Here is a 24,504-nt window from a genome sequence, read left to right on the forward strand (position 1 = left end):
CTAATTAAGAGTAAACGTCATCCATTATGATATAAATATGCAGTTAGATAACCGAGCACGTAGTGGCTGGGTCAAATGTTACGGGCCAACACTTTCCCTCCGCAGAGGGGGGAGGGCGCTTCCGTCGCAAAGTAATAACGCGGCCGTATGTAATGTTTTATATCGCTTAGTTCATCAAACAAAAGACATCGACGATTTAACTTAAATATAAGACGTCCTGAATAATCTTAATAAAAACAGTTTAATAGATTTTTAACCAAATTATCAGTTAACATGTCCAACAATTTTAACAGCTTGGCTTTAATTTTTAATCATAGATATTGGAATTCTTTTTCTTCAAAGTTCAGATGTTTTCTTATCGTAATATCTTCAGTTTGTCATATTTCAGCTTAGTACAATTTTGGGGATAATTTTTTTCTAACATTATGTATACATTAATTGAAGTAAATAAATTTTAACGAACGTTTAATTTTAATGTAAGCCTGTATAAATGCTACATAAGAAGATTTATTTGTTAGAAAGTGGGTTTTTTAAATTTAATTACTGTAACTTTCGTTTGTCCGTACATTTAGTAGGCGCCGCGCGTCGCCTTGCCGCGGACATCTCTTGTCTTTGACCCACATTATGTTTCCTGTTTTCAATATTAAGATGAATAATGAAAGCAATTTTCTGGGAAATTATTCAATTTACGATTACATTGAAATTGTTTAGAGGTTGTAATGAATACAAAGTCCAAGGTAAGGTAATTTCACGTGTACTTCGGAAGGACTCCGTCATGTTTATTTATTATTGATAATAGTCTCGAAATCTATACATAATTAACAAATATTATTTCAACCTGGTATTGGTATGAAATGTCAATTCAATTTTCCTTAAGGTTTAAATAATTGTGACAAAAATGGCAATTTCTTTACTAAAGTGGGTGATGTATTGTTCAAGAAAATAGGTCGTGGATTGTCACTCAATAGTACGATATTTTTTATGTGTTTCTATTCTATGTATATCGACCGTATGTATGTATGGCGAAGAAACGCGGAAGAGCCGATGCGTGTGAATATGACTTTATCTCGACCGACAGAAAGTAATACAATGGGACAATGCGAAATCCCTTGCGAAACCGCGACAGCCTATTATTAATTGCTGTTACCATGCTCGTGTCGGAAAAATGTAGACATTTTTAATTACTTTGATTTGATTTTGCAAATAAAATACTGACCAGTAATAATTTATAGGAAACCAGCATTCGCACGTGACTAAAAAAAAAAACAATTTCAAAATAGGCTATGTGATCTTCAAGGCTGTATTCTACATATATGACAAATTTCATGGAGATCCATGGAGCCGCTCTGGAGATACCTTCTTTCATCCAGCTAAACATTCGGATTTAAAATATTAGTAAAAGTAAGATGAATATGCATAAAATTTATATCTTATTTATTTAAAATTCGCTTTTTTTTATTTTTTTAATATAAGGCAAGATGTGAATGGTAAAAAGTGTGTATTACATTAAAAGTTGCGTTGACTTTGTACCGGAGAGTCCGAATGAAGTAAAAGTTATGGTGATCCCACCATTATCTATTCACTGGCACACGCTTCTACTTACATAATACCTTATCTGTGTCAAACGACCTGGGAGCACACGCGACGCGACACCGCACCGTCCGCCGGTACCGCTAGTTCATCTTACTACTAATATTATAAATGCGAATGTTTAGATGAATGGATGTTGTCTGGAAGAACACATACATCAGCTACTATTGTTTTTATTACACGCGGACGGAGTCGCGGTCGAAAGCTAATACATTCAATAGACTCTTTGATACGATCAACCGAATTGTCGAGTCATCGTAAATATCTTAGTAAGATTTCATTGCTGAAAAATTCACTTATGTGAATTATTTCCTAAAATATATTATCTGTGAGAGATGATATTCAGACACGTAAAGCCTATTGTAAAAATAACACACATTTAAGTATTTTCCGCGGGAAAACTGTTAAACGACAACTTCGTAATTTGTATGGACGTAATATTTGTATAACACAACAAAAAATGTATTTACTTCCTATACTATTTAATATTCTACTAGCACTTCGACAAAACCTTTTAAATATTTCAATTATTTATCAAACATACATTACTTGTATATTTATAATGTTTATTTACGACAAGGTCGAAGCGATCTGGTTATTTGATAAGTATAAATATTGCTGAACGGCAAAACGCTGCCTCTAAGCCTCTAGGTATCGCGCTCACTAAAATATTAATTGACGTTAAGGCCAACTTAGTAAATGATTGGACAACCTTTAAAACAGAAGGTGCAAAGTTGGCAATATTGGGTGCATATTGATAAAATAAAATTAACATTTTTCTTATGGTCACTTTTATTAATCATTTAAAAAATAACCACAATCTAGATAAATCTTGCATTTCAGAATAACATGACATATTTACGAAATTACGGTAGCCAGTACTTTTTATAATTATTCAAGTAAGCAAAATTGCTAAAAATCTTGCCGACCTTGTGCGATATGAGAACAAGCACAGTTGCCCTTCCGTATTAACTTATTACTGTCCACTACAAAAACAAATAATATTTAAAAAAACTATTTGATGGCAATAATACTGGCTGAACATAAAATTGAACGAGTTTGTATATCAGATGTCGCCAAACCTCATCACTCTAAAATAACGGAATTTTATTCAACTTTAAATGAAAGTGGCCGAGTAATTTGTATTCAAAACGTAAGTATTCGAATATGAAGCGAGAAAGTGTATTTTGTTATTGACTACCCCTTATCTATCAATATTGAATATCAGGAAATACGAGAGGTATCAATGACTACCGAAAGAAAATATCTTTAGCCACTGAGCATATTATAAATCGGTCAACTTTTTACCTTGCTCTATATAATTTGTAAGAAAGTGTAGTTTATACTAAAACAGCAAATTAAGTTCAATCGGAATAGCGTAAATGGATAAAGTTCTAAAAAGCATTTTTTCTAAGATTTTTTTTCTCCCCGTGAAAATATTTGTATAGCTTAATTAACGGAGGGTTTTAAGCTTAATCTGGTTCACAAAAAATGGCATTTTTTGTTTATTTAGCCATCAGCTAAATCCAGTAACGTGCACATTTTTTTTTCTTGACTAAAGTAAGACTCTGGTAATTTTGGACTTGATAGCGGGTGCGGTGGCGTGAAACAAGGTGACGTAACGCTGCTCTCGATTTCTTCGCCGCAAGATTAAGAAAGACCCCCTCTCACCGCTTGCCCCCCTTGTGTCCCAGGCGACCGCGCGCTCTGGTTTCTGGTACCAGATACCTTTATCGATCTACCATAGAGGTTTCACGCACTTTTTTTTTTAACTTAATAAGGATAGTGTAATTTTACCCAACATACACGACAACGCTATGTATAATAATAACTATATTATTTTTTTTGCCGGTTTCCTTTTGTAGACTTTCTTTCTTTGGCATGAGTAATTTTTACACAAAGTTGCACAGGAAACCTGCAATTTTTCATCACGTCCAAAATTATGAAGCAACGAAACGTACTTTTAAGTTTTACGTCGTGTCGAAACATCACGCTAGTCCGTAAGGGTGCGGTTACACAAGCGACTGTGGCGAAGTAACTGCAAGTCACCGCGTTATCCAACAGCTGACAGCGAGCTAATGATATGCGTGTGGAAAGCGGATTCGCAAATTCACTATCTAAAAACAAATTGCGATATCGCTGACCGTGCCTTTGACACGATACTGTAATACTTCTACATATGTAACAGACCCGGCCTTTTGACCTAGTGCCAAGGCCCCACAAACTCTGTAGATTGAGGTGTTAAATTACTGTTTATTAAATGTTATTAGTAATAAGGTATAGTGTATCTGCAACTTGTGGAGGGTTATTACTGACCTAAGTATTGATTTGACAACAAGATTTCGTATAACAAGAACAGGTTGATTTGATGTTGAAATAAAATCGTTTCAACATTTCCAGAGAAAGGAGGAAAACTTGGACACTACTAACCCTCCTACATAAATGTAGAGTGACTCTGGTGTTAACTGCTGAACGCTGTAGTTGGCATCTGAAGCCAACATCTTAGTGGATATTGTTGTCTTCGTTCTTCGTCGAATATTTCGTTTGTATACCACAACACTGGGTTATACGCTAAAGAAATCTTTCACGTAATATATATTCCAGATCGAATTTCATAATAGTATGTTTCTACGAAAAAAATAATTAAAATGTCATTAAGAGCATACGGTAACATCGATGACTTTGCAGTTTTATAATCTCGAGACGGGCATTTGAGCAGGGCAAAACCCAAATTCCGCCTTCGCGAATATTTCGAAACACGCCTCGCGCTGCAGCGGCCTCAAGCGGTGAGAGGGGCGCTCATTTATATTTGTTATGAGGAAAAATTTTTAAATATTTAACCTTTGGAAATGAGTTTTTAACATTTTAAAACCATTTAAAACAATAGCTTATTTCTTATTGAGGTCAAATAACATTGCGCAAAGTGAATATGGTTTTCTCATAGATTTGACTGACACAGTAAAGTAGGTATTATTAGTTACTGAAAACTATTTTGCTACGATAGATTGCTAGGCGTTAACTTGTAAAGTAGATAAAATAGGCGACAATATATAGAATCGAAAAATAATACTATATAAATTACTAGCGGACCCGACAGACGTCCTGTCTACACGTCTTTAATTTGAATAAATTAATATGAAGTTAATATTTGATGAAATTTCTCTAAAAAAATATAAAAAATCTAAACCATTCCCAGATCCCCTTGAACACACACAAAAAATTTCATCGAATTCGGTCCAGTCGCTTGAGAGAAGTTCAGTGACATACACACTCACAGAATTATTATATATATAAAGATTAAAAAAAATATACCTTTAAGAGAATATATTTTATCTACAATTAAAGTACCTATTTTTATTTTATCTACGAAATTAAGTTTGACATACGTCCGCTGTCATAATTTTTTTAAATATAAGCTGTCAAATGTGTGGAATGATTTCCGCCGATTTGCGCGGGCAAAATATTTTATTTAACCCATTTTTTATATAAAGCCTTAATAAAAAACAGTGAAACAATAAAAATCGATCGCTTGACAAATGTTGTTGTAAATATTTAAAAGAAATAAAGAATTTTAGACTCAATTCGCATTGTTAACATATAAACTTATTCTAAACATGTATTGATTTTTTGCTTTGGTTCAATGTTTAGTGCCATATAATCCTTCTAAAGATTTTATAGACAATCAGTGAAGCGAACGAGCTGATACATCCTCGTTTATGTACGCTTTTTGTCTATATATCGTGTGTAAAGTGGTGTTAATATAAATGGCTAAACAAATAGCAGAAGTGCAAATCCATGCTACCGATACTGACAACCGGGTGGAAGAGGAGAATCTGGATGTCAGTGTCGACCTTATTGACGACAACCTTTACTTAGGCAAGTATTTACCCTATGTCATAATAATACTGTAAAATTAACCTTTAAGTTTTAAATACATATAGATTTTCACAACTTTGTAGAGCATTGGAACTGAATTTGATATCTTTATAGGTAATTTAGCATGTGCTCGAGATGAAAAATCCTTGCAGAAGCTGCAGATCTCCCACATCCTGACCATAGACCTGGTGCCCCTGCCCAGGTCTATACTGGACAGACCTAATCTCACATTTAAGTTCATTAAACGTAAGTAAATTGCCTGTGTAATTTTATGACCAATAATAATTCATAAAGCATTTAGCTGGATTTTACAGAGATTTTCTAGTGTTGCTTTACTTACATGGGTTTTGAAATACTAATTCTGCTTTATGGAAATGTACCTGTAATTTGTTGATACTCAGAACAGATTGAGAATGTTTCCATTTACTGTTGCAGTAGCTGATGTACCCAAGGAAGACCTCATCAGTCAACTGCCAGACACAAATGATTTTATAAAAGAAGCCATAAGCAATGGGGGCGCCGTTTTAGTTCATTGGTAAATTATATTAATATTTATATTACAGACATTATTTTAAAGGGATATAATGAATATCAATATTATGCAGTACTATTATAATACAGCTTTCAAACAGTGGAAAAGTTGTTTAAACATATAATGAATATGGTAAATTGCAGATAATATTGGACAATTATTGTCAATATAATTGTACTATTAATAATATGAAAAAAAGAATTATAAAGAAAAAAAATCTCAACCATAATCATTTTGTGCTTGCATTAAACATACAACTTTTGGGACTAATGCAATAAAAAATATATTCAGCCTTGGCTATACAATAATATTTTTTTCAGCTACTTCGGAGTATCAAGATCGGCTGCAGTTGTTATAGCGTATATAATGGAGAAGTATGGCTTGTGTTATGAAGATGCCTTCACTCTTGTGAAGAGCAAGCGACGTTTCATCGGACCCAATGTTGGTTTTGTAGCACAGCTTAAATTATTTGGCCATATGGGATATAGAATTAATAGAGATGACCCAAGGTTCAAGCAGTTCAGGTTGAAAATGGCTGGACAGAAACTTAAACAAGGTAAAATACTATTAACATTATTTAACATAAACCTTTTATATCCATTGATTGGTAATACATTCTATTATTGGGAGAGATGTTTCATTATTCTTTTCATACATTTCTTAAGCAAACAAATGAGTTCCGCAAAAATAAAAAAGTACCTTAGTCCATAAACAATAAATTTTTTACCACTTTAATTTTCAGTGAAAATCATTCCACAACTATTTGCTGATCTTATAAAACCAGACCCAGGGTTGGTTCGCGAGCGACCAGACCCTATCGTATACCGTTGTAAGAAGTGTAGGCGTGTCGTCGCTAGTCAGAGCAACATCATACCACACTTACCAAAGCAAGTCAAAGTGGAACTAGCCAAGAAAGGTATACGCCCACCACCAAGTAAGCTGACCGGGATAAACTGTGCGGAGAATGGGCAGCTACTTATAGAGAAACTGAAGAGTCTGGCCTGTCAGATTATGGATCAGACTATAGAGTGTGAGGAGTCAAGTGATTCAAACTGTTCAGCACAAATCTTGCAGGATGGTGATGAAGGTACCAGTCAGGTAAATGAATCAACAGTAATAATATAGCAAAATTTGGCAATAGAACCTTAATGTTGTAACAATCAAATATATTGTATCAGGTTTTGGACGGATACACAGAGGGCAATATGGTGGATTCAAGTATAACAGCTCGTGGGGATGAGCGCAGCTGCCGGCTGGTGTGGTTCGTGGAGCCGATGGCGTGGATGCGCGGGGTGGCCAGCGAGCCGCACGGCAAGCTACACTGCCCCAAGTGCCACAACAAGATTGGCAGCTTCAGCTGGATCATGGGTTGGTACTATACTACAATAGGGATGAAAACTGTCTTTTCCTCTGTATAAATGTCAGCATGATTAAGAGTGGAAGTAGACCTAAATATACCACATATATACAAAAACACTAATTTATATTACAAAGTACTTTGTAGACTGGACCCATAGGAATAACTACTGTGACATTTTCCTCAAAAATTCAAAAATATTGTTTTTTTAAAGAATACTAGACATTTATTTCAGAAAAAGTGAACGAAAATACATATTTTTAATCCTTAGAGTGACATGACAGAGCCTGCTCTACGCTTGCGCTACTTAGAACTTTTAAGTTTTTCTCGCCATTAATTTCAAATTCAAACACTTATTAAATTGTAATTAATACTGCAAATTACTATACGTGGGAACGTGCTGTTAGTGCTTATTTTATAATACAAAATGCTAAAACATGTAATATGGTATTTTATAAATATTCTTGTTTCCGTTATACATTTACTGTTGTATGTTTGCAGGTTGCAAATGTCCGTGCGGTCAGAAAGTTGCTCCCGCATTTTATTTGGTGCCTTCAAAAGTGGAATGGTCTAATATCGTGCAAAACGTACAAATTACTGTTTAAAACAATATTTATACTGTATTAAAAAGCGTTTTAGTAGACAGATTTGTCATGGCTGAAAGTCATAGCGTGTTCTAGATTTATTGTTTACCTTATTAATGACCTTTTACAAATTAATTAAATACATAGAAGTTGCTGGTAGATTTGTTACATAATTATTATTAGTCTTGTAAATGTCAAATTAAATTATTTACTTGTCCGTTTCTTCATTAAATTACTTGGAGTATATATTTAATAGATCATGTTATTTATTTACATTGTTGTAACATGTAAAGATTAAAAATATAACATAATGTATTAATTGTTTGTCTAAGCGTAATTCGATTATATTACGTCAGAGGGCGCCACTAAAAAAGGTAAAAAGTTACCGGCACACAGTGGCGCCGTGATATTTTATTTCTCTATTTTATCGAGTGTGTTTTGTTATTTTTTCAGTAAAAACGTAAAAACGAGTGAGTAACAATGAACAGAGAATAGTGTGTTGTCCTTACTAATTATATTTGTTAAATCGTAGTGTGTTGTATATATGTTTTGTTAAGTTATCATCATAATTCTATAATAAACATTAATTGAAGAGAACGATGCTTTTATTTTGAACATTGTTTTCTTTAGTAAATAAAATATAACCAAATATTTGCATTTTTATGCAACATATTGCAAAGAAATATCTAAAGCTCTGTTAGCTTACAATCTTACATACATCCTTAATTGATTATTCTTAACATGTTAATCTAAGAGAGATAATATATTTTGATGTAACACAGATAAAATATAATTTTTTTATAGAGTATACTCTAATATCTAGATTAGTTGTATCATCCTACATTTTACATTACATTCAGATTTTTCAAAAAATCTGGTAACAAGTATAATATCTACTTTCATTTAATGTAATAGCTTTTGAAACCTATCATTACCTTACATTCCTATGTATAGACAAAATCACATATACTTTACTACAGTTTACGGGTATTTACAACTATATCCAACTACCCTTACTGTTGCCTACGGGTATACGGGTAGTGGTGGCATTGTGGAGTGCAGTCTCAAGGTGTGTGCAGGATGCTATGTGTAGGTGTGTGCGGGGTGCCATCCCCATGTGAGTGTGGGGTTTAAATATGTTTGGATAGTTGCGGCTGGTACGGGGTGCCGTCCCTGCTGAGACGAGGGATTTCATGGAGCGCGAGACCGTGCGCGCGCATGAGATGCGTCTTGCGCTTCCAGCTGTCGGAGAATGCGCGCTGACATCGCCCGCACTGGTACGGCAGCTCGCCTGTGTGCGTGCGCATGTGACGCGCCTGTAGGAAATATAACAGCTTTACTTACTTAAATCACAGAATAAAAATCCTTTACTGATGTATAAAAAACTAAACTAATATAATAGCCATTGGTTATATTAAGATTCTTATAAGAATTATGTATTCATTTTCAATATCAACTGCTTAAGTCCTAATAATGCCTATATGTCCTAATATGGTCTAAATGCCCACTTATGTTAGACGAAGACTAAGCACTAACCAACTAGGCATACAAACATTATTAATATGACGATCACAGCCGCGCCAGTGGCCGTTGGCAGATGCGCTAGTGAAAAGGAATAATGGACACTTAAAGTTAATCATGTGTAGTACATACCAGAGCACTAGAGTCCTTGCACTGCTGTGAGCAATGCGCACAGAGCAGTGTTGGTGCGGGTACTTCGGGGCGGTGTCTGCGGGCGTGCCGGCGCAGCGCAGCGCCTGCCGCCGCACGGTACTCGCACTCCCCGCATGCGTGTGGCCGACATCCTGTGTGTCGCCGGATGTGCACGGACAAGTTTCCGGCTGAAAAACAAGCATAGATACAATAGTAAATTATTATTACTTCAAGTACATGAGAGAGGAGTCTCCATATTATCAAAATTAAAGTAAACATACCCTGTGCAAACGCCCATCCGCAGTAGTTGCATAGGTACTGCTTACGCCCTTCATGAACGTTCATATGGCACTTTAATATACTTTTTAGTTTAAACCTAAAACATATAATTTAATTTTAAAATTAAAAAAACATCTTTCCCACTTATCATTTAGAAGCCAAGAAAAATAATAAATATATTACTTTTCAAAACTTAAATTTGGACATTACATTAAAGTAATGTGAGAAATATATAAGTTAAAATATATTGACCTCTTTTGACATTTATCACAGCAGTATGGCCTTTCATCGGAATGTGACCGTACATGTACGGTCAGTTGCTTCAATCTCTTGAACGTCTTATTACACAAATTGCAGCCAAACTTGCGCTCATTCGAGTGGGTTGTGGCATGGTATGCCAGCTGAGATGGTTTAGTGAATGCTAAAAATGTAATTACAAACATAATCTAACATCAAACAGTCACTATAAGTTGCGAGTTATAATAAATACTGCATTGGCAGATTAGTATAGTATTAGTACCCTGACATAGTAATAACATATAATCTTATCATAGGTTTTCAATGCCATACCCATTGTGGACAGGTGCTTTGTCATCGGAAACCCATAAAGCACCTTCAAGATAAAACTCAAATAATTTGCATAACAAACAGTTAAATCATACATACTTTTATTACATTGTGTACAGTGGTATTCTTGACCAGAATGCTCCTTTTCCATATGCTTAGCAAGCCACACCTGAGATGTAAAACTTTTTTTGCAGGTAGTACACATATGTTTCTCATCGCCAGCTTGGTTTTTGTCATGTTTTATATCTTTTGACTCTACATTAGACTCAGGTGGATTGTTGATCAAATTTTGAGTTTTTGGATCTGGAGGAATATTATCATTCGTTAAATCTATAGATTCATTTGTGTTATTTATTAATAATGGTTCCTCAGAGCTCTCTATTGTACTAGATAGCTTATAATCAGGCAGTGTAAGATTTAGATGATTTTTTGAAGTAGATGGTCCCGTTGTCGGCCTGGTGCTGTTTTCTAACTCGACAATTATACTTCTTTCTCTTCTTGACACCATGTTTTTCAAAGTAACATTTACATTTTGAGCCTCCTTAATAAATGTGTATGAAGACTCAATTTTTATTACGCAATCATAGCAGAATTGCTTTGGTAGTTTGTCCCCTTCAGTAATCTACAAGGTTAAAGAAAATTGGTGTGTATATTCGTATACTAAAATTAGTATAAAATGGATTTCTTTCATTAATTCTTGGGTAACAAATTCGTACAGATTTAAATACCACATTTATAGGAAACTTTACAAAAGTTTAATTTACATAATGTGAATACCTCAATATTTGTGGAAAAACAAAACATTTTCACAACTTGCGCATCAAAATTTTCCTTTTCCCAAGACGCGACTTCTTTCTTGCAACTTCGACATAATTTTGTAATATCCATTGCCATTATTGCATCAACTGACTTCGATCTTTGTTAGGAAGTCGGTTTAAAATAAAATTATTAATTATTAATACGAAAAGATTTCTCTAAATATGAGAATCAATCAATAAATGAGAAATGGCAATTATGTTTTGATTTTGTTCTTGAATGGAGCAAAGGTTCACATCAAACAGCCAAAAGTGTCACCCGCTTTACACTACAAAAAAAAAACAATAAAAGTAAAGTATTTTTCCCTATTAACTTTAATTTAATTATTCAGACCCACTCAGTGATATATTTCCCATAACTTAAAATAATTACATATAATAGTTATGCTTGCAATTATTTTTTCTTAATGCGCCTGTTAAATTTGTATACGCAATACAAACTTTACTATTATTTTTTTCATGTAATTAAGCTTTAGTTTAATCAATAATTAACTACAAATTATAATGTGTAACATCTTATTATTTCAAACGAATAAAAAATATAATTATTTAATAATAAGTTAAATTGCAGACTATAATACAATGGAAGAATAAAGCGAAAGGACAAAAACAAAACCAATACATTTCAAATTTTAAAATATTCTATTTTGAAGGTCACGAAAATTCCATCTATATATATCAAGGATTCCCACTTAATTTAAATATGGGCTTGCTCTTTATAACACTTTCGTGCGAGTGCCAAGCCCTTTTGTTGTAATCAGTTTCATATTTAGTAAAGGCCCTCCGGCTGACATCGACCATGCATTCACAAACTGACATGTAACCGACTAATCGTGTTCGTTTGTCCCTTGACACTAAAACTACGCGTCCACTTTTTTGGCGTCTCCTAGGAAGGCGCGCAACGCGTCTATGCCGGTGTTGGTGAGGGGCGACGCCTCGAGCAGCGCCGGCGCGTTGGCCAGCTCGGAGCACAGCCGCGAATACTGCAGCATGAGTAACGCTTCGTTACGCATCTGTCGATACGCTGCGTCCATCTTGCTAAGCACTAGAATAAACTAAGAAAGGTTTTATTTGAGTTTTTGTGTATGAAGACAATATCAATTAGTGGTAAACTAAAACCTTTGATCTGCGAAGCTTAGGTTCGGCCAGTAGAGTGTACAACATAACCGCGGCCGCCGATATTTGACACAAATTCGAAGTGTCCACCACAAAAATTACCTGCAAGAGAAGAGAATAGATAATAAAATTTTCGTCGTTAGATTATATTTGTCTACACCGTGGGGGTCGGGGTCTACCCAAGTTAGGTTGGTAAGGACTAGGCTTTATTAAAAAATAAAACATCAGGCGATGTAAAAGTTATTTAAAAATCCAGTTTACGATTTTAAATAATCACAACTTCAATGTTTTTACTTACCTTTTCAACGCCTTCTAAATAATTATTCCACAATGTTACCATTTCCCCGCCGATTTCTCTAATAGACAGCACTTGCTTTTTACCTTGTTTGTTAACATAATTAATATCATATATATTAGTTCCGATAGTTGGCACCGGGCTGTACGTATAATCAATGCCTTCAGCCTGCTGTACTTTCTTCAATAGAGTAGTTTTTCCCGAACCTTTGGGACCAACGCAAAGAACTGGTATCTTTTTCTCTAAATCGTCCATGATTAACTTATTCTTAATATATTTTCTGTTAGATCAATATCATTTTGTCATGGAAATAATTTTGGTCTCGCCGCTCAACACAAGATGGCGCTAGTTGAAAATTAGTATCTGTTTTTAATACACAATTTTAAATAACGTCATATTATAAGCTGGTAAATTATTTTATTTACAGGCAAACCTACGCATTTTCCTAATATACTTTAATACTGGTTAACTCTACGTACTTAAGAAGTGAAATAATTATAGACAGATTCATGTTTATGTTCTGTAAATTAAAACCTTGTTTAATAATGTATAAATTAACGTTAATTTTTAAGCATACGTCAGCTGTTTAAATAAACACTGCACTTGCGTCGCGTAGCCTTGTTTTTGCAATTGCGCATCGTCATATTCGACGTAATTTTTTGTTCTTCGACTCATTTATAAATAGCTTATAAATATTCAACAACTTTCGACAAATGAGAAACTTATGGATTTACTAACGTTTCAATTTCATAATTTGACATAAACAAGATAACGAGAAAAAAATTGTATCAACCATTTCACTTACTTAACGTGTCAGTTTTTGTTCGTTTAATTTACTGTCTGTGGTTATTATATTCAAGTAAATTGTAAGTCCACCAAACATATCTGCTTCGTTGGACATATTTGAAACTGTCCAGTCATGTTTTGTATGTCATTTTCTATGTAGAAGTAGGCGAGATAACAGCGCCATCTACCAGGCACTAAACTTATATCTATAGAATGAGTGTTTGAATTTCAACTGTCAAAGTGCCTTAAAACTTTGATGGCCTTGTTAGATCCGCGGCGGCAGGCGGGTGGGCATCTACGTGTGCTTACGGTGACCAAAAATTAGGCTTATAGTAAGGTTAGTCCCGGATAAAAATTACTACATTAGTGAAACGGATGACGGAGGATTCTTAATTTCGTTTTGTATCGTAAGAAAGGATACATTTTTAAAATCTTGTCAGTTTACTATCTAACTAAATGTACGCATAGCAAGAAGTAAATTTAATTTATTGTGTAATGTGTAAAAATTGACAATGTCAAATCATATCGTATCTTCAACTGGGCTAATTCAAACTATTTAATTTATATCATAATTATATATAATTAATTAATAATTCCAGTAATATTAGTGAGCGCATGGCGACCGTGTGTGCTCTCCTCAAGTAGTGTGGGTGTAGCACTCTCACAGTCAACTGTACGTGCACTTGTCTGCGGCCGCTCAAAAACTAAGCAGCCTTAAACTTGGCTTACGTAAGAGCTGCCCAATGCCGCGCCAGCGCTAGTGTAGCCTGCGCTAGTGATGTGACATTGTCGATACCGCTGCTGATAACATTTGTTCTTCCTATTTTGTAACTAAATGGAAAATTCCTCGTAACTTCCAAACATATTTTTATTATTGTTTTGATAGTTGCTCCGGTATTACGAGGTGACGCAATCGAGTATTTGATCAAGGTTATCTAATTGAGATTACACTCTGAATATCATAAGGCATTGATATTTTTACATTTATTTACTTTAAAATTATATATATAATTATAAAAGTGTGATTTTTAAATATCAGTAAATTGAATAACAACCGTTTAATAAATATAAAAAATATGTTGATTAATAAATGGATAGTAAGGTGGCCCCTCTCTACACGTTGTCAGCGTGTGAGTCGGATCGGAGAGGTTAGCAACTGGTAAAGCCGCGAATTTGGGCGCGCGGGGCTGCGTAACTAGGCCAGCGCACCCTTGACCCACTGACTCACTGCCAGCGACGCCGACACCGACTGCCCGCTATTGTTTTTCAACAATCAATAAATAATACACCGAGTAAAACTTCGTGTTCGCACATTTGCGCAACGGTCGTCTTGTCGTCCCGCGGACTACTTTAAATTTTTTGCGCCGTTTTCAAATTTGTTCATATATTTAGGTCACTTAAATCCGGCCTTAAATAGTTATAAATATTGATGTACGGCGACCTTCGTGCTAAAAGCTAAACCAGTGAGTGCATTATTATTTGTGCAACGGATGTTACAAACTCTAACGAAGGCAATACTGTTTAAAAATAATAATATTTTAGTTCGCATGATGCTCAATGTTTTTTTTTCGGTTAAAATATAGTCAAGGTTATAGTTGGTTGTTGACCTTGTGCTGTGAGGTATTGGCTCTCGCCGTGAGCCGCGAGCCGCGCGGGGAGTAGCTAGCTACGATTATTTAAAAACAATGTAACGATCCGTGACCTTACTATTGTTGGATTAACTTAAAACGTTAACGAATCACACTTATACGACGCAGATCATTTTCATTGTCAGAGATTGTAGTGCAATGTAGATGTACCTATACCAGTTATTTTAATTTGTACGCCGCCATTACAAAAAAAAAATTAAAGGCGCTGACAATCATAACCTATGCATACTTGAATAATTAAAATAAGTATTAAACATATTTGTCAAGCTCTCGTGTTGTGCTGTGGCCACATGAATTATAAATTAAATAAATACATATAGCATTGCGGCGGGCGCGGGCGCTGCGATGGCCGCCAAGAGAGGTCGGTGGGCTGCACACCGCACGCTGCCGCAACCGCGCCGCAGTCGCATCGCAGCCGCGCCGCACGGATCCCTGCGTGGTGCGCGTGTTCGAGCCCACGATATGTGCAATTATAAAACAAAGTTTCTAAACGTTTCGCGAATGCCATTCGATGTTATGACGAATGGCTAAAATTGCCTTCGAATAGGATTTTTTGTAGGCCAACGTTTTGAAACGCGCGTTTATACTGCAGCGTGATTACTCATATCATTGTAGAGGAAAATTATAAATATCTACAAACAATATTTTTATAATTGTTTTGTCTACTAAGCAATGAATAGTTTATTGTGCTATAGTCTTACTATTATTTTAATTATATTTTCAAATAGTAAACTTTGAAGCAAAATACTAATTTCTATCAAGTTAAAACAGTAAAATAATAATTTCCTTTTATATATTCCTTATTTCATGGGTTCCTTAATGTCAGATATCAAACACGAAATATCGCAAGGATTTTTTTAATTAAAAACTTAAAAGCTCTGAAATATTCATAGCATACACCCCTGTATGGTCTTGCCTTTTGAGCATGCGTTCGGCTTCGTCCACTTCAGATTTATTTTTGGCATAACGTTTCGTTTTAGCATTAAAATTGAAAGTAATGTAATATCTGGCTCTAACATGGGTGAGCGCTTGACCTCAATCTCGCTCTGAAAAAGAAACTCAAACGCTTCGGTATCAAGCGAATTTTTATTTTTTTGAGATCTCATTTTCGGTTAGCTTCAACGCTTTATAAATCTTTTGTTAGCTTTCAAGGGAACTTCGTTTGAAATTTCGTAACATTGTCTTCAGATCTATTGTTATTTTAACCTTAGTAAGAGCTAATCTTAAGCCATAAGTACTTTATGGCTTGGAAAATTGAACATTGCTTAGTCAAAGTGTAGCAATTGAATTTGGAAGTTTCTAGAAATAAAAACTCTAATTTTTAGTACTTTTTTTTGTTCTGTTGTAAACTTAAACTTTGTTTACTTGTAAAATATTTTAAACATAAAATGTCTCTTATTTAGATATATTATAACTATATAGTTAAATTTGTTAATTACTTAATTTCTAAACGATTTTGCATTATTTCTGGCAGTCGATAGCGTCATGGCGGCAGGCGGCACGTCATCGTTTCACTGTCACTTTCTGTCACGCGACGCGCGCGCCAAAAGTGAAAGGAGCGCGCGACTCCACCGCGCTGAACTATCCAATCCGCAGATTATACGCGGTTTATCACTAAATATCGTTTTTAATCTGTAACGATGTTATGCCTAACAAATGAAAAGTGAAAACATAATCCAAGTAATTTAAACTGAATGCTAACTTATTGGATACATTCTTTGGATATTTTGTATCGTGCTCACCTAATAGTAATTTTACTGCTTTTAGGTTAAGTGAAGGTGAAGTAAAGGTATATTTGCGACAGTAGCAAAGTTTGCTAAGATAAAAAGTAAATTCAAACGTTTTAAATGAAAGGTTCTTTAGTAAATTATGCGGTCCGTGAGTTCGGATCGAAATAACAAATGAAGAATTGGCAGTAAGCAGACAGCGGCGAAAGCTTCTGCCTGATGTCATGATGAGAATATGTCATACGAATGACATCTGTCGCGGCTGATCAGAATACGAGGGCATGTTCTGCCACATGCAAAATATTCAATGTTTTCCAAACCACTTCGTAACAAGTCTAGTTTGCCACTCTTTTTGTATGAATGGATGGATGTTTGTTAAAAGGCATCTCTGGAACGGTTCAACGGATCTTAATGAAATTTTGCATAGATATAGAAAATGGTATGGAAGAACACATACGCTACTTACTTAGTTTTTTTTAAATACCGCGAGCACGGACTCACGGGCGACAACTAACAAGCGACAAGCGACAAGTACCTAATATGATATAGTAATTTTAACAAATTTCCGGTCTAAAACTTAAGCAAAAGTGATGTTTGTGTACTGATTGTAAAATTCTGTTAATTTCGAGCAACACTTAAATTGTTTACCCTTTTAATTGAAATGTACGTACAATCATACCATAAGGTATATTAATATTATAATATTAAGCATTTTATTATTATACAACTTGCATATTTAGTGTAAAATCACGCGGCAAGTGCGTGTGTTGACATCATCAAGTGCGTGCTATGTCGAACAAACTGACTTAGCTATTTTTTGTCTGCAATTATTCGGCCTCAATGTAATAAGATACTTAAATTTACATACTACATTTTATTGAGTAAAGGACGTTAATAAAAAAAAGAATTCCTATTACTTTCTGTGGCGAACTTTTACTATACTTTCCCTGTACTGGCTGAATAGAAAAACACAGGTTAATGTGAAAAGAGAACAACAGCAATGATTTCATTTTCGATTGTCTACTCTTTGACGAACAAGCAAACGAAAAAAAACTGTCTAACCTAAAAAATTGAATAAATTGATTTGGAACCCTTGTATGTTATAAGTGTTTCTATCTCTAATTCTTTGTTATTATGGATGCGAATAAAGTAAAGAAATTCGTGCCAAGGTAGCGCGTGATAGAAAACTGCGTACTACAGCGTACGCTTCGCGATCGAGCCTGAACTTTCCAGAGTTTTGTTGACAATGCCAGTATCAAAGAAATAACTATATACCACCGACATGAATATGCATAATTTAACTTTAATTGTAACAAATTGGAGTAAATTTCTTTGTTTTACGATTACTGTGTTATAATTTTGTCACAATTTATAGACCTATGTTCTTTGTCCGAAAGACAGAGGTAAAAATCAAGTTTTTTTTAAACCAAAAACAATTGACGTCGATTCGCGTGTTCCATTACTATAAAACTTTAAATCTAAAATATGATTGTAAAAAGCTAATCGCTTCAACTTTAAATTAACAACAAACCGCGTAATGGAAAGCTGCAGTAAAATAACTTTTTTCGCGTGCATAAAACCCAAGAGAAATGACCACCACAGCAAAAACTTGAGCAGAGTTACCTATGGAACGCACGTGCATTAATATGTGTACCTACTTGAGAAACAACATAATTTTATTGAATTTAAAACGTCTACACTTTTGCTAAATGAATTGAAAGGGGAAACGTTGACCCTTTTTGTGTTTTTCACTGAGATATTTTTTCTTCAGCATGAGGGATATTAACGAAGGTACTGCATTTTTTGTTTGTTCTTAACATTGATTATGTTTTTAACAACTTTTGTATAAAGAAACAAATTAAATGCCTCAGTCTGCTCTATTTCCTAGTGGTAGAAATCTAAATGAAAAAGTCGCAAAACATATTTTTCAACATTACATAAGAGACGGTCGGCGCGGCTCATCCCATTCGGTCTCTACGCGATGAGCGATAGCATTCGGTCATTAAAGGCGCTAAAAGCCGATAAAAACTATAGAACACACGCGATATTTTTCATTAATTGTAGCAAATTTTTTCTACTGTTCATCTCCCTTTCTACCTACAATGATGGGCATATGGCCATCTCGCTCAGATCGACAAGTTATCGAAAGCGGTCGGTGGCGTGCGCCCGCGCCGGTGAAAGAGTCGATGACCTGCGCGGGAGCAACGAACGTCTTTGCGGCGCATTGTGCCCTCCCCCTCCCCCGACCCGGCGGCCCCTCCACCTCCCCCTCTCCGCTGCAACCACACCACATAGAGATGATCTTACTGCATTTGCAACTGAAATATAACAACAATTATGAAGATTTAATCTACTACAAATATTGATCTTATGATTTTAAAGTAAATAAATTTATATGAAATTTATTTACTTTTGCCTTCATTAATTTTGTGGTGGCATTAAATTCCAAACAGATGAGATTGTCTATTTTAAATTAGTATGTGTTAGATGTATCTTGCTTCTGCTCGTATAGTTTGGGTGTTAAAAATATTGCGCGAAGAGAACAGTTCTCAGTAGTGTTAACTTATACTAATACTATACTAATCCACTAGCTCTACATATTAGATTCTTTAGCTTTTACCCGCGAAGTTGTCCGTTATTTAATTAAAAATGTATGTAATTGGTTAAGTAGTTTTGAAGTTACATACATAAATGTAATTCTTTTCTCTTTATAATAATAGTATATTAAGTAGGTATATTTAATTCTGTTCCTATATCAGGGTACGTGTACATTACTCAGTTATCAGATTATGATCTGAAAAGAGTAATTTCGTTGACTCATATAAATCGTTTGATGTAATTTAATGTTGCTGTTTATTAAGGAAGTTATAAAATAAGAAAATTGTGAGTAAATCCGTTGAATTGTCACTGTTGTGAGATATTGTAACACGATGACAAAGACACTGACATTATTAACACTTTACAATTAAAAATCCAAGGTTCCAATTCAATTAGGCACGTTACAATTTCTCTATGGTTACATTTTTTTATGTAATTATGATATAAATTTTGTAACTAACATGCATTTATCTTTGATTAGAAATAACAAAAGTCCTGCTTAAAAAATCTTCATAAGAAAAACGTCATTTATATTTGCAATCTGCAGGTTCTTGGTTCGAATCCCGCCATGCACCAATGTGTTTTTCGATTTACGATTTACATATGTCCATATATCCGACGTTCTTACGGTGAAGGAAAACATCGTGATGCAACCTGCACATATCTGAGAAGAAATTCAAAGATATGTGTGAAGTCAACCAACCCGCACTTGGCCAGCGTGGTTAACTATGGCCTAATCACCCTCAACTTAGGGTAGGCTCCGTGCCCCTCGGTGGAGACGTATAGTGAGCTGATGATGATATTTTTTATTTAATTTAGTTAGTTTATAACGCAACGGATTTTTACTCTTTTCTCAATTCAATAAAACTAAATCTATTATAATATTATATATAAAATAATAAACAATAGAGACACCTTTACAGTAAATAATCCGCGGAATTACTTTTACAAAAAAGTTAGAACATGTCGCTTCGCTTACATTTCATAAAATTGTATATCCATTTATTTCTATTATAAAATTACATTATATTACGTGTTTGTATTGTGACGTAATAATTTCATCTCTATGTGATATAATGTGATGCACTACACGCACACACCGAAACACGCACGCACACGCTCACAGTCTTCTAATAGATATCCTAGGCTGCGTACACACTCGATACTTGTCTAGGATGTAAATTATTTTAACAATAAATTTAAAAGTTGTAAAAGTACACTTACTTCGTCTTTTTGTTCATTTACTAACTAACTAAGTAGGGTGACGGAGCGACCCGAAATGGGCCTTGGCCTTCGACAACAAAAGTCTCCAAAAGTTCTGTACATTTACAATAACTAAGAAACAAAGCAATATTATATTGCATATTGTTTTAGGTTTTTATTTGAAGATATACTAATTCAATTAAAATAAAAAAATTGTAACTTTACACATTTATCGATCATTGAAATAAATTATACCACTAAGCACCTAAAAAAATATATTAAGAAAACGTACAATACGATAAATATAGAAAGAAAATAAAACGTGACGCATTGGACAATTAAACCGCAACATTGTGGAACAATCCTAGGAATAGTTCGCCAAGTGAAAGTGAGCGTGTGCTAGTGTGTGTGTCGCGTACGATGCACGCACACAGCGGCGGGCTGCGCGTGCGCTGCGCTTTGCAACTGCAGCCTGATGCTGGAAAGCTCCGTCGCTGCGGAGAAAGGTCCTCGCGATCCGATCGCCGACCTGTGCACGAAATGAAAGTAAATTCATAGATTTATTCACAACCTAGCCTAGGTACGCCTTTGTTAGGTCTCTCTTGACACGAAGAATACATCTAGGCGAGCTATTGCATTGTTGCTAAGCAACGGAGCAATCTCATTGTATAAAAAATGCGATGGTAAGGGGCTATCTACAATAATATTGCAAATTATATTGGCTAGAAAACTATAAATTATTCTTGCGTTCGGGAGGCATTGAAGTTTAGTATAAAACAGGTAAAACATTAAAATGAAAAATGTTTTTTTTAATTAGTTTATAAAAATTAAAGTTGGCGGCTGAAAACCCATAGCCTAAAATTATTAAAAAAAAATAAACGTCAAAAAATGGCGGCAAAACGATAGCGTTCGCGCCGCACAGAACGCGGAAGCGCGCCGTGCGGTCTTCGGCGGACTTTCTTATGGAAACTAAGTAAGTAAACTTTACGTGTTAAATGTTTTGTTTATTCATTTAATTATTTTTAAATTTTGTATACCTTTTATGTTATCAAATGAAAACAATGTTGTTTTAGTTTAGTTCCTGAAAGATGAAAGACTGCGCATTCTTTTAAATAAGTTAGTATATAAAACTGCGCATTGGACGGTAAGAATTTCGAAAATTAATTAGTTACTTAAGTTTTAGAATTTTTTTTATTTTTTAGACTTAAATTTTTAAAAATACAGTCTCTCTTGAATGCAATAAGATTTGTAAATAAAATATGTAGATTTCCCTCAAAATCCATCTATTTTCGTGTCAATCCAATGTAGTGATTGCATGTGCATGATTTTATCTGTTTTATAAAACGAAGGGATGATAATTTTGTATCGGAAACAAAGGTAGACTTTCTAAGCAGAGATCTGCGACCATTAATTCACGTTGTATTGGCGCACGACCACGTCTGTGTCAGTCGCGTGGACGGCGATACAAAGGGAACGGCGGACTTTCATTACTTCTAAAACTGGGCTATGATTGTTAAATGGTTTTGTTATAAACATGCTAATACTTGTACACATTATGGACTTGAATACTGTTTTATAATGTAGAAGAACTCGAGACTATAAAATGTCGGACTGTACACGTGCCCTTAAACATAAATAGAGGCCTTGTTGATGAAGATGGTAACGAACAGGACTAAGCTAAGGTTTTTCGTATTCCACAATCTTTCTAATGTATATTTAAGATACCTCATCTCTGAAACTTCTTAACGAATCTCGCTGAAATTTGACATAGATGTAGAAGAACACATAGGCACACATATTAAGTTTTTCTTAATACCTCGCGAACGGAGTCGCGGGCGACAGCTAGTTAACCAATGATATTCCAAAAAAAGCAACAATTCAAACATAAAGTTGGAATAGTTATCGTTAAATCATCGCGGCGGGTAATTAAAAAAAGTTAATCCACATTAAATCACATTGTACGTCGTCGGTGCAGCGATGCATTTCTCCGTCCCCCGCGTGCACCCGCATGCCCCGCGCCTCCCCCGCGGGCGCTCAGAGTGAATGCACTCTCGCTGAGTGTTATGTAAGCTCGGCTGCTCTCGCACGCGCCTGTCCGTGTCATTGTGCGGACGCCCGTCTGCGTGTGTGTGAGCCGCGCTTTTTGTGGATATGGCGAAAACATCGGAGAACATCGTCTACACGCGCCTACAATGGAAAGCGACTTTAATGTGGAAGGAAATGTTGCTTTTCATTGAAATACTTTAGTTCCTTAAATTCAAGATTTTCTTTATTAAAACCAACCTCATTTGTTTTAGGAGTTAAAACGCGAGTGATTATTACTTGGACAAAATAGTTATGGACCAGAAGTTTTACTGCAGCATATCTTTGTAATTCATAAGACAATGTAAAAAATGATGATAGAGAGTAAGTGACGATTTAATTGCAGCGTATCATGACGCGGAAAACGCAGTTGTCACGGCAAGCGCCACTGGATAATGTGTAGGATGCAAGCGACATGACGTGATGTGACAATTACGTCAAAATATTATACACAACTTGACGCCACATCGCAGGCGTTGTGTGACGGGGTAACTGTTGCCGATACAATAGATATTGAAGACGAAGATAGATAAATAAATCGATCATTAAGGTAGTATGCAACAACTACATAAAATGCTTAAAATTGCTTTGAAAGTAGAATTAATTGAATACGTTAGTTAGACATTGTAGTTAAAAAAAACACAGCCGATGATGACTGGAACATAGCGCCATTTAAAATGAAAACAGATTCAAGTCTTTTACTAAGACTCACAGATTTGTGTAACAATGAACAGTATGCAAGCCCGAAGCATAGATTTAGCCTGAATGCCTTACAGCAATACTTTCACCATCCCCGTCTCCCTTCCCCTGCCTCCCGTCCCCTCCTCAGTACCCCTCACTAGTGCCCATAGTCCACAGATCGGCCCTGCAGCTTACGTAAGCAAATGCCATTTTAAACTGCATATTGTCGTTTACAAATAGGCAATATTATGGAGAGCTTTATCGGCCTTCGGATATTAACCCAGGTGTGCTCGGCTCGAATAGTTCCTCAGAAATTGTTCTAAATTTAAAATTTGCAACTAATAAAAAAATATTTTTCTGGACGACACCATTTCTACTTCTATTCAAACATTGACAGCTATAAATGGACAGGCTAAGACCTAGTTTTTTGTGCCTATTTGATTTTCGCCGTTTTGATGCTGATGATAGCGGTGGTGTGGATTCGAATTAACTGTCAAGTAACATAAAGCGGAATGAAGCAAAAGCTGTCATTTTTCAGCAATGGCCTATCCATTTATAGTAATCAGTGTATTTAAATAATATACACATAGTAGCATATGCATATATAAGGTTTTAACGTTACTAACATAAATTTTGTGAAAATCTGTCTCTAATTCACGTTTGAATTTTCGTATCACGTATTATAAAGATTTTAATGAAATTTTTTCCAACAATATTGTCTACAAAACACACATCGTTTAATACTAATAAAGCTTTGAATTACGTGCATCACAAATCACTATTTATTCATATTTCAGTCCTTTATCGAATAGAGTTAGCCTTTTACTATTTAATTGTGTCTAAGACGACGTTAAAACTGATTTAAATCGAGTGATCTTCAGAGCTCTATGTACGATTTATGTGAGATTTATGTATGGGTTAATATAAGTGACGATTGTGCGTCACATAATGCATTATGGATTACGTAGGAAATTATTGTTGCAATAGAAATGGCGGCCTTACGTAAGCCGTAGTGAGGGGAAAGGGCCAGCTTTAATCTCGCGCGATCTCCTATACAGCTAATATATACATTTAACAAAATACCCGAGCCTTTATGCTTATTTTGCTGGCATTT

The 24,504-nt window shown here is 35.1% G+C and overlaps 3 protein-coding genes across 3 annotated transcripts; 1 reads left to right on the forward strand and 2 right to left on the reverse strand.

Annotated features, from left to right (window-relative positions):
- The first annotated feature begins 5,033 nt into the window (after window positions 1-5,033).
- LOC106116990 (dual specificity protein phosphatase 12) lies at window positions 5,034-8,129 on the forward strand. The gene is made up of 7 exons (XM_013311054.1): window positions 5,034-5,466; window positions 5,581-5,712; window positions 5,902-6,001; window positions 6,319-6,554; window positions 6,741-7,096; window positions 7,177-7,366; window positions 7,857-8,129. Exons 1-7 carry the CDS (start codon window positions 5,355-5,357, stop codon window positions 7,958-7,960), a joined length of 1,230 nt encoding a protein of 409 aa, XP_013166508.1. The 5' UTR covers window positions 5,034-5,354; the 3' UTR covers window positions 7,961-8,129.
- Window positions 8,130-8,565: 436 nt separating this feature from the next.
- LOC106117014 (zinc finger protein 771) lies at window positions 8,566-11,432 on the reverse strand. The gene is made up of 6 exons (XM_013311083.1): window positions 11,216-11,432; window positions 10,538-11,060; window positions 10,124-10,292; window positions 9,874-9,968; window positions 9,593-9,780; window positions 8,566-9,255 (listed from the first exon to the last, which is right to left on the reverse strand). Exons 1-6 carry the CDS (start codon window positions 11,330-11,332, stop codon window positions 9,070-9,072), a joined length of 1,278 nt encoding a protein of 425 aa, XP_013166537.1. The 5' UTR covers window positions 11,333-11,432; the 3' UTR covers window positions 8,566-9,069.
- A 663-nt stretch (window positions 11,433-12,095) lies between these two features.
- LOC106116935 (ADP-ribosylation factor 1) lies at window positions 12,096-12,919 on the reverse strand. The gene is made up of 3 exons (XM_013310994.1): window positions 12,668-12,919; window positions 12,373-12,471; window positions 12,096-12,308 (listed from the first exon to the last, which is right to left on the reverse strand). The coding sequence occupies exons 1-3, from the start codon at window positions 12,917-12,919 to the stop codon at window positions 12,114-12,116; spliced, it is 546 nt and encodes a 181-aa protein (XP_013166448.1). The 3' UTR covers window positions 12,096-12,113.
- Window positions 12,920-24,504: the final 11,585 nt, after the last annotated feature.

The sequence above is a fragment of the Papilio xuthus genome, unplaced genomic scaffold (assembly GCF_000836235.2).
Source record: "Papilio xuthus unplaced genomic scaffold, Pxut_1.1 DF827680.1, whole genome shotgun sequence".
Taxonomy (NCBI): domain Eukaryota; kingdom Metazoa; phylum Arthropoda; class Insecta; order Lepidoptera; family Papilionidae; genus Papilio; species Papilio xuthus.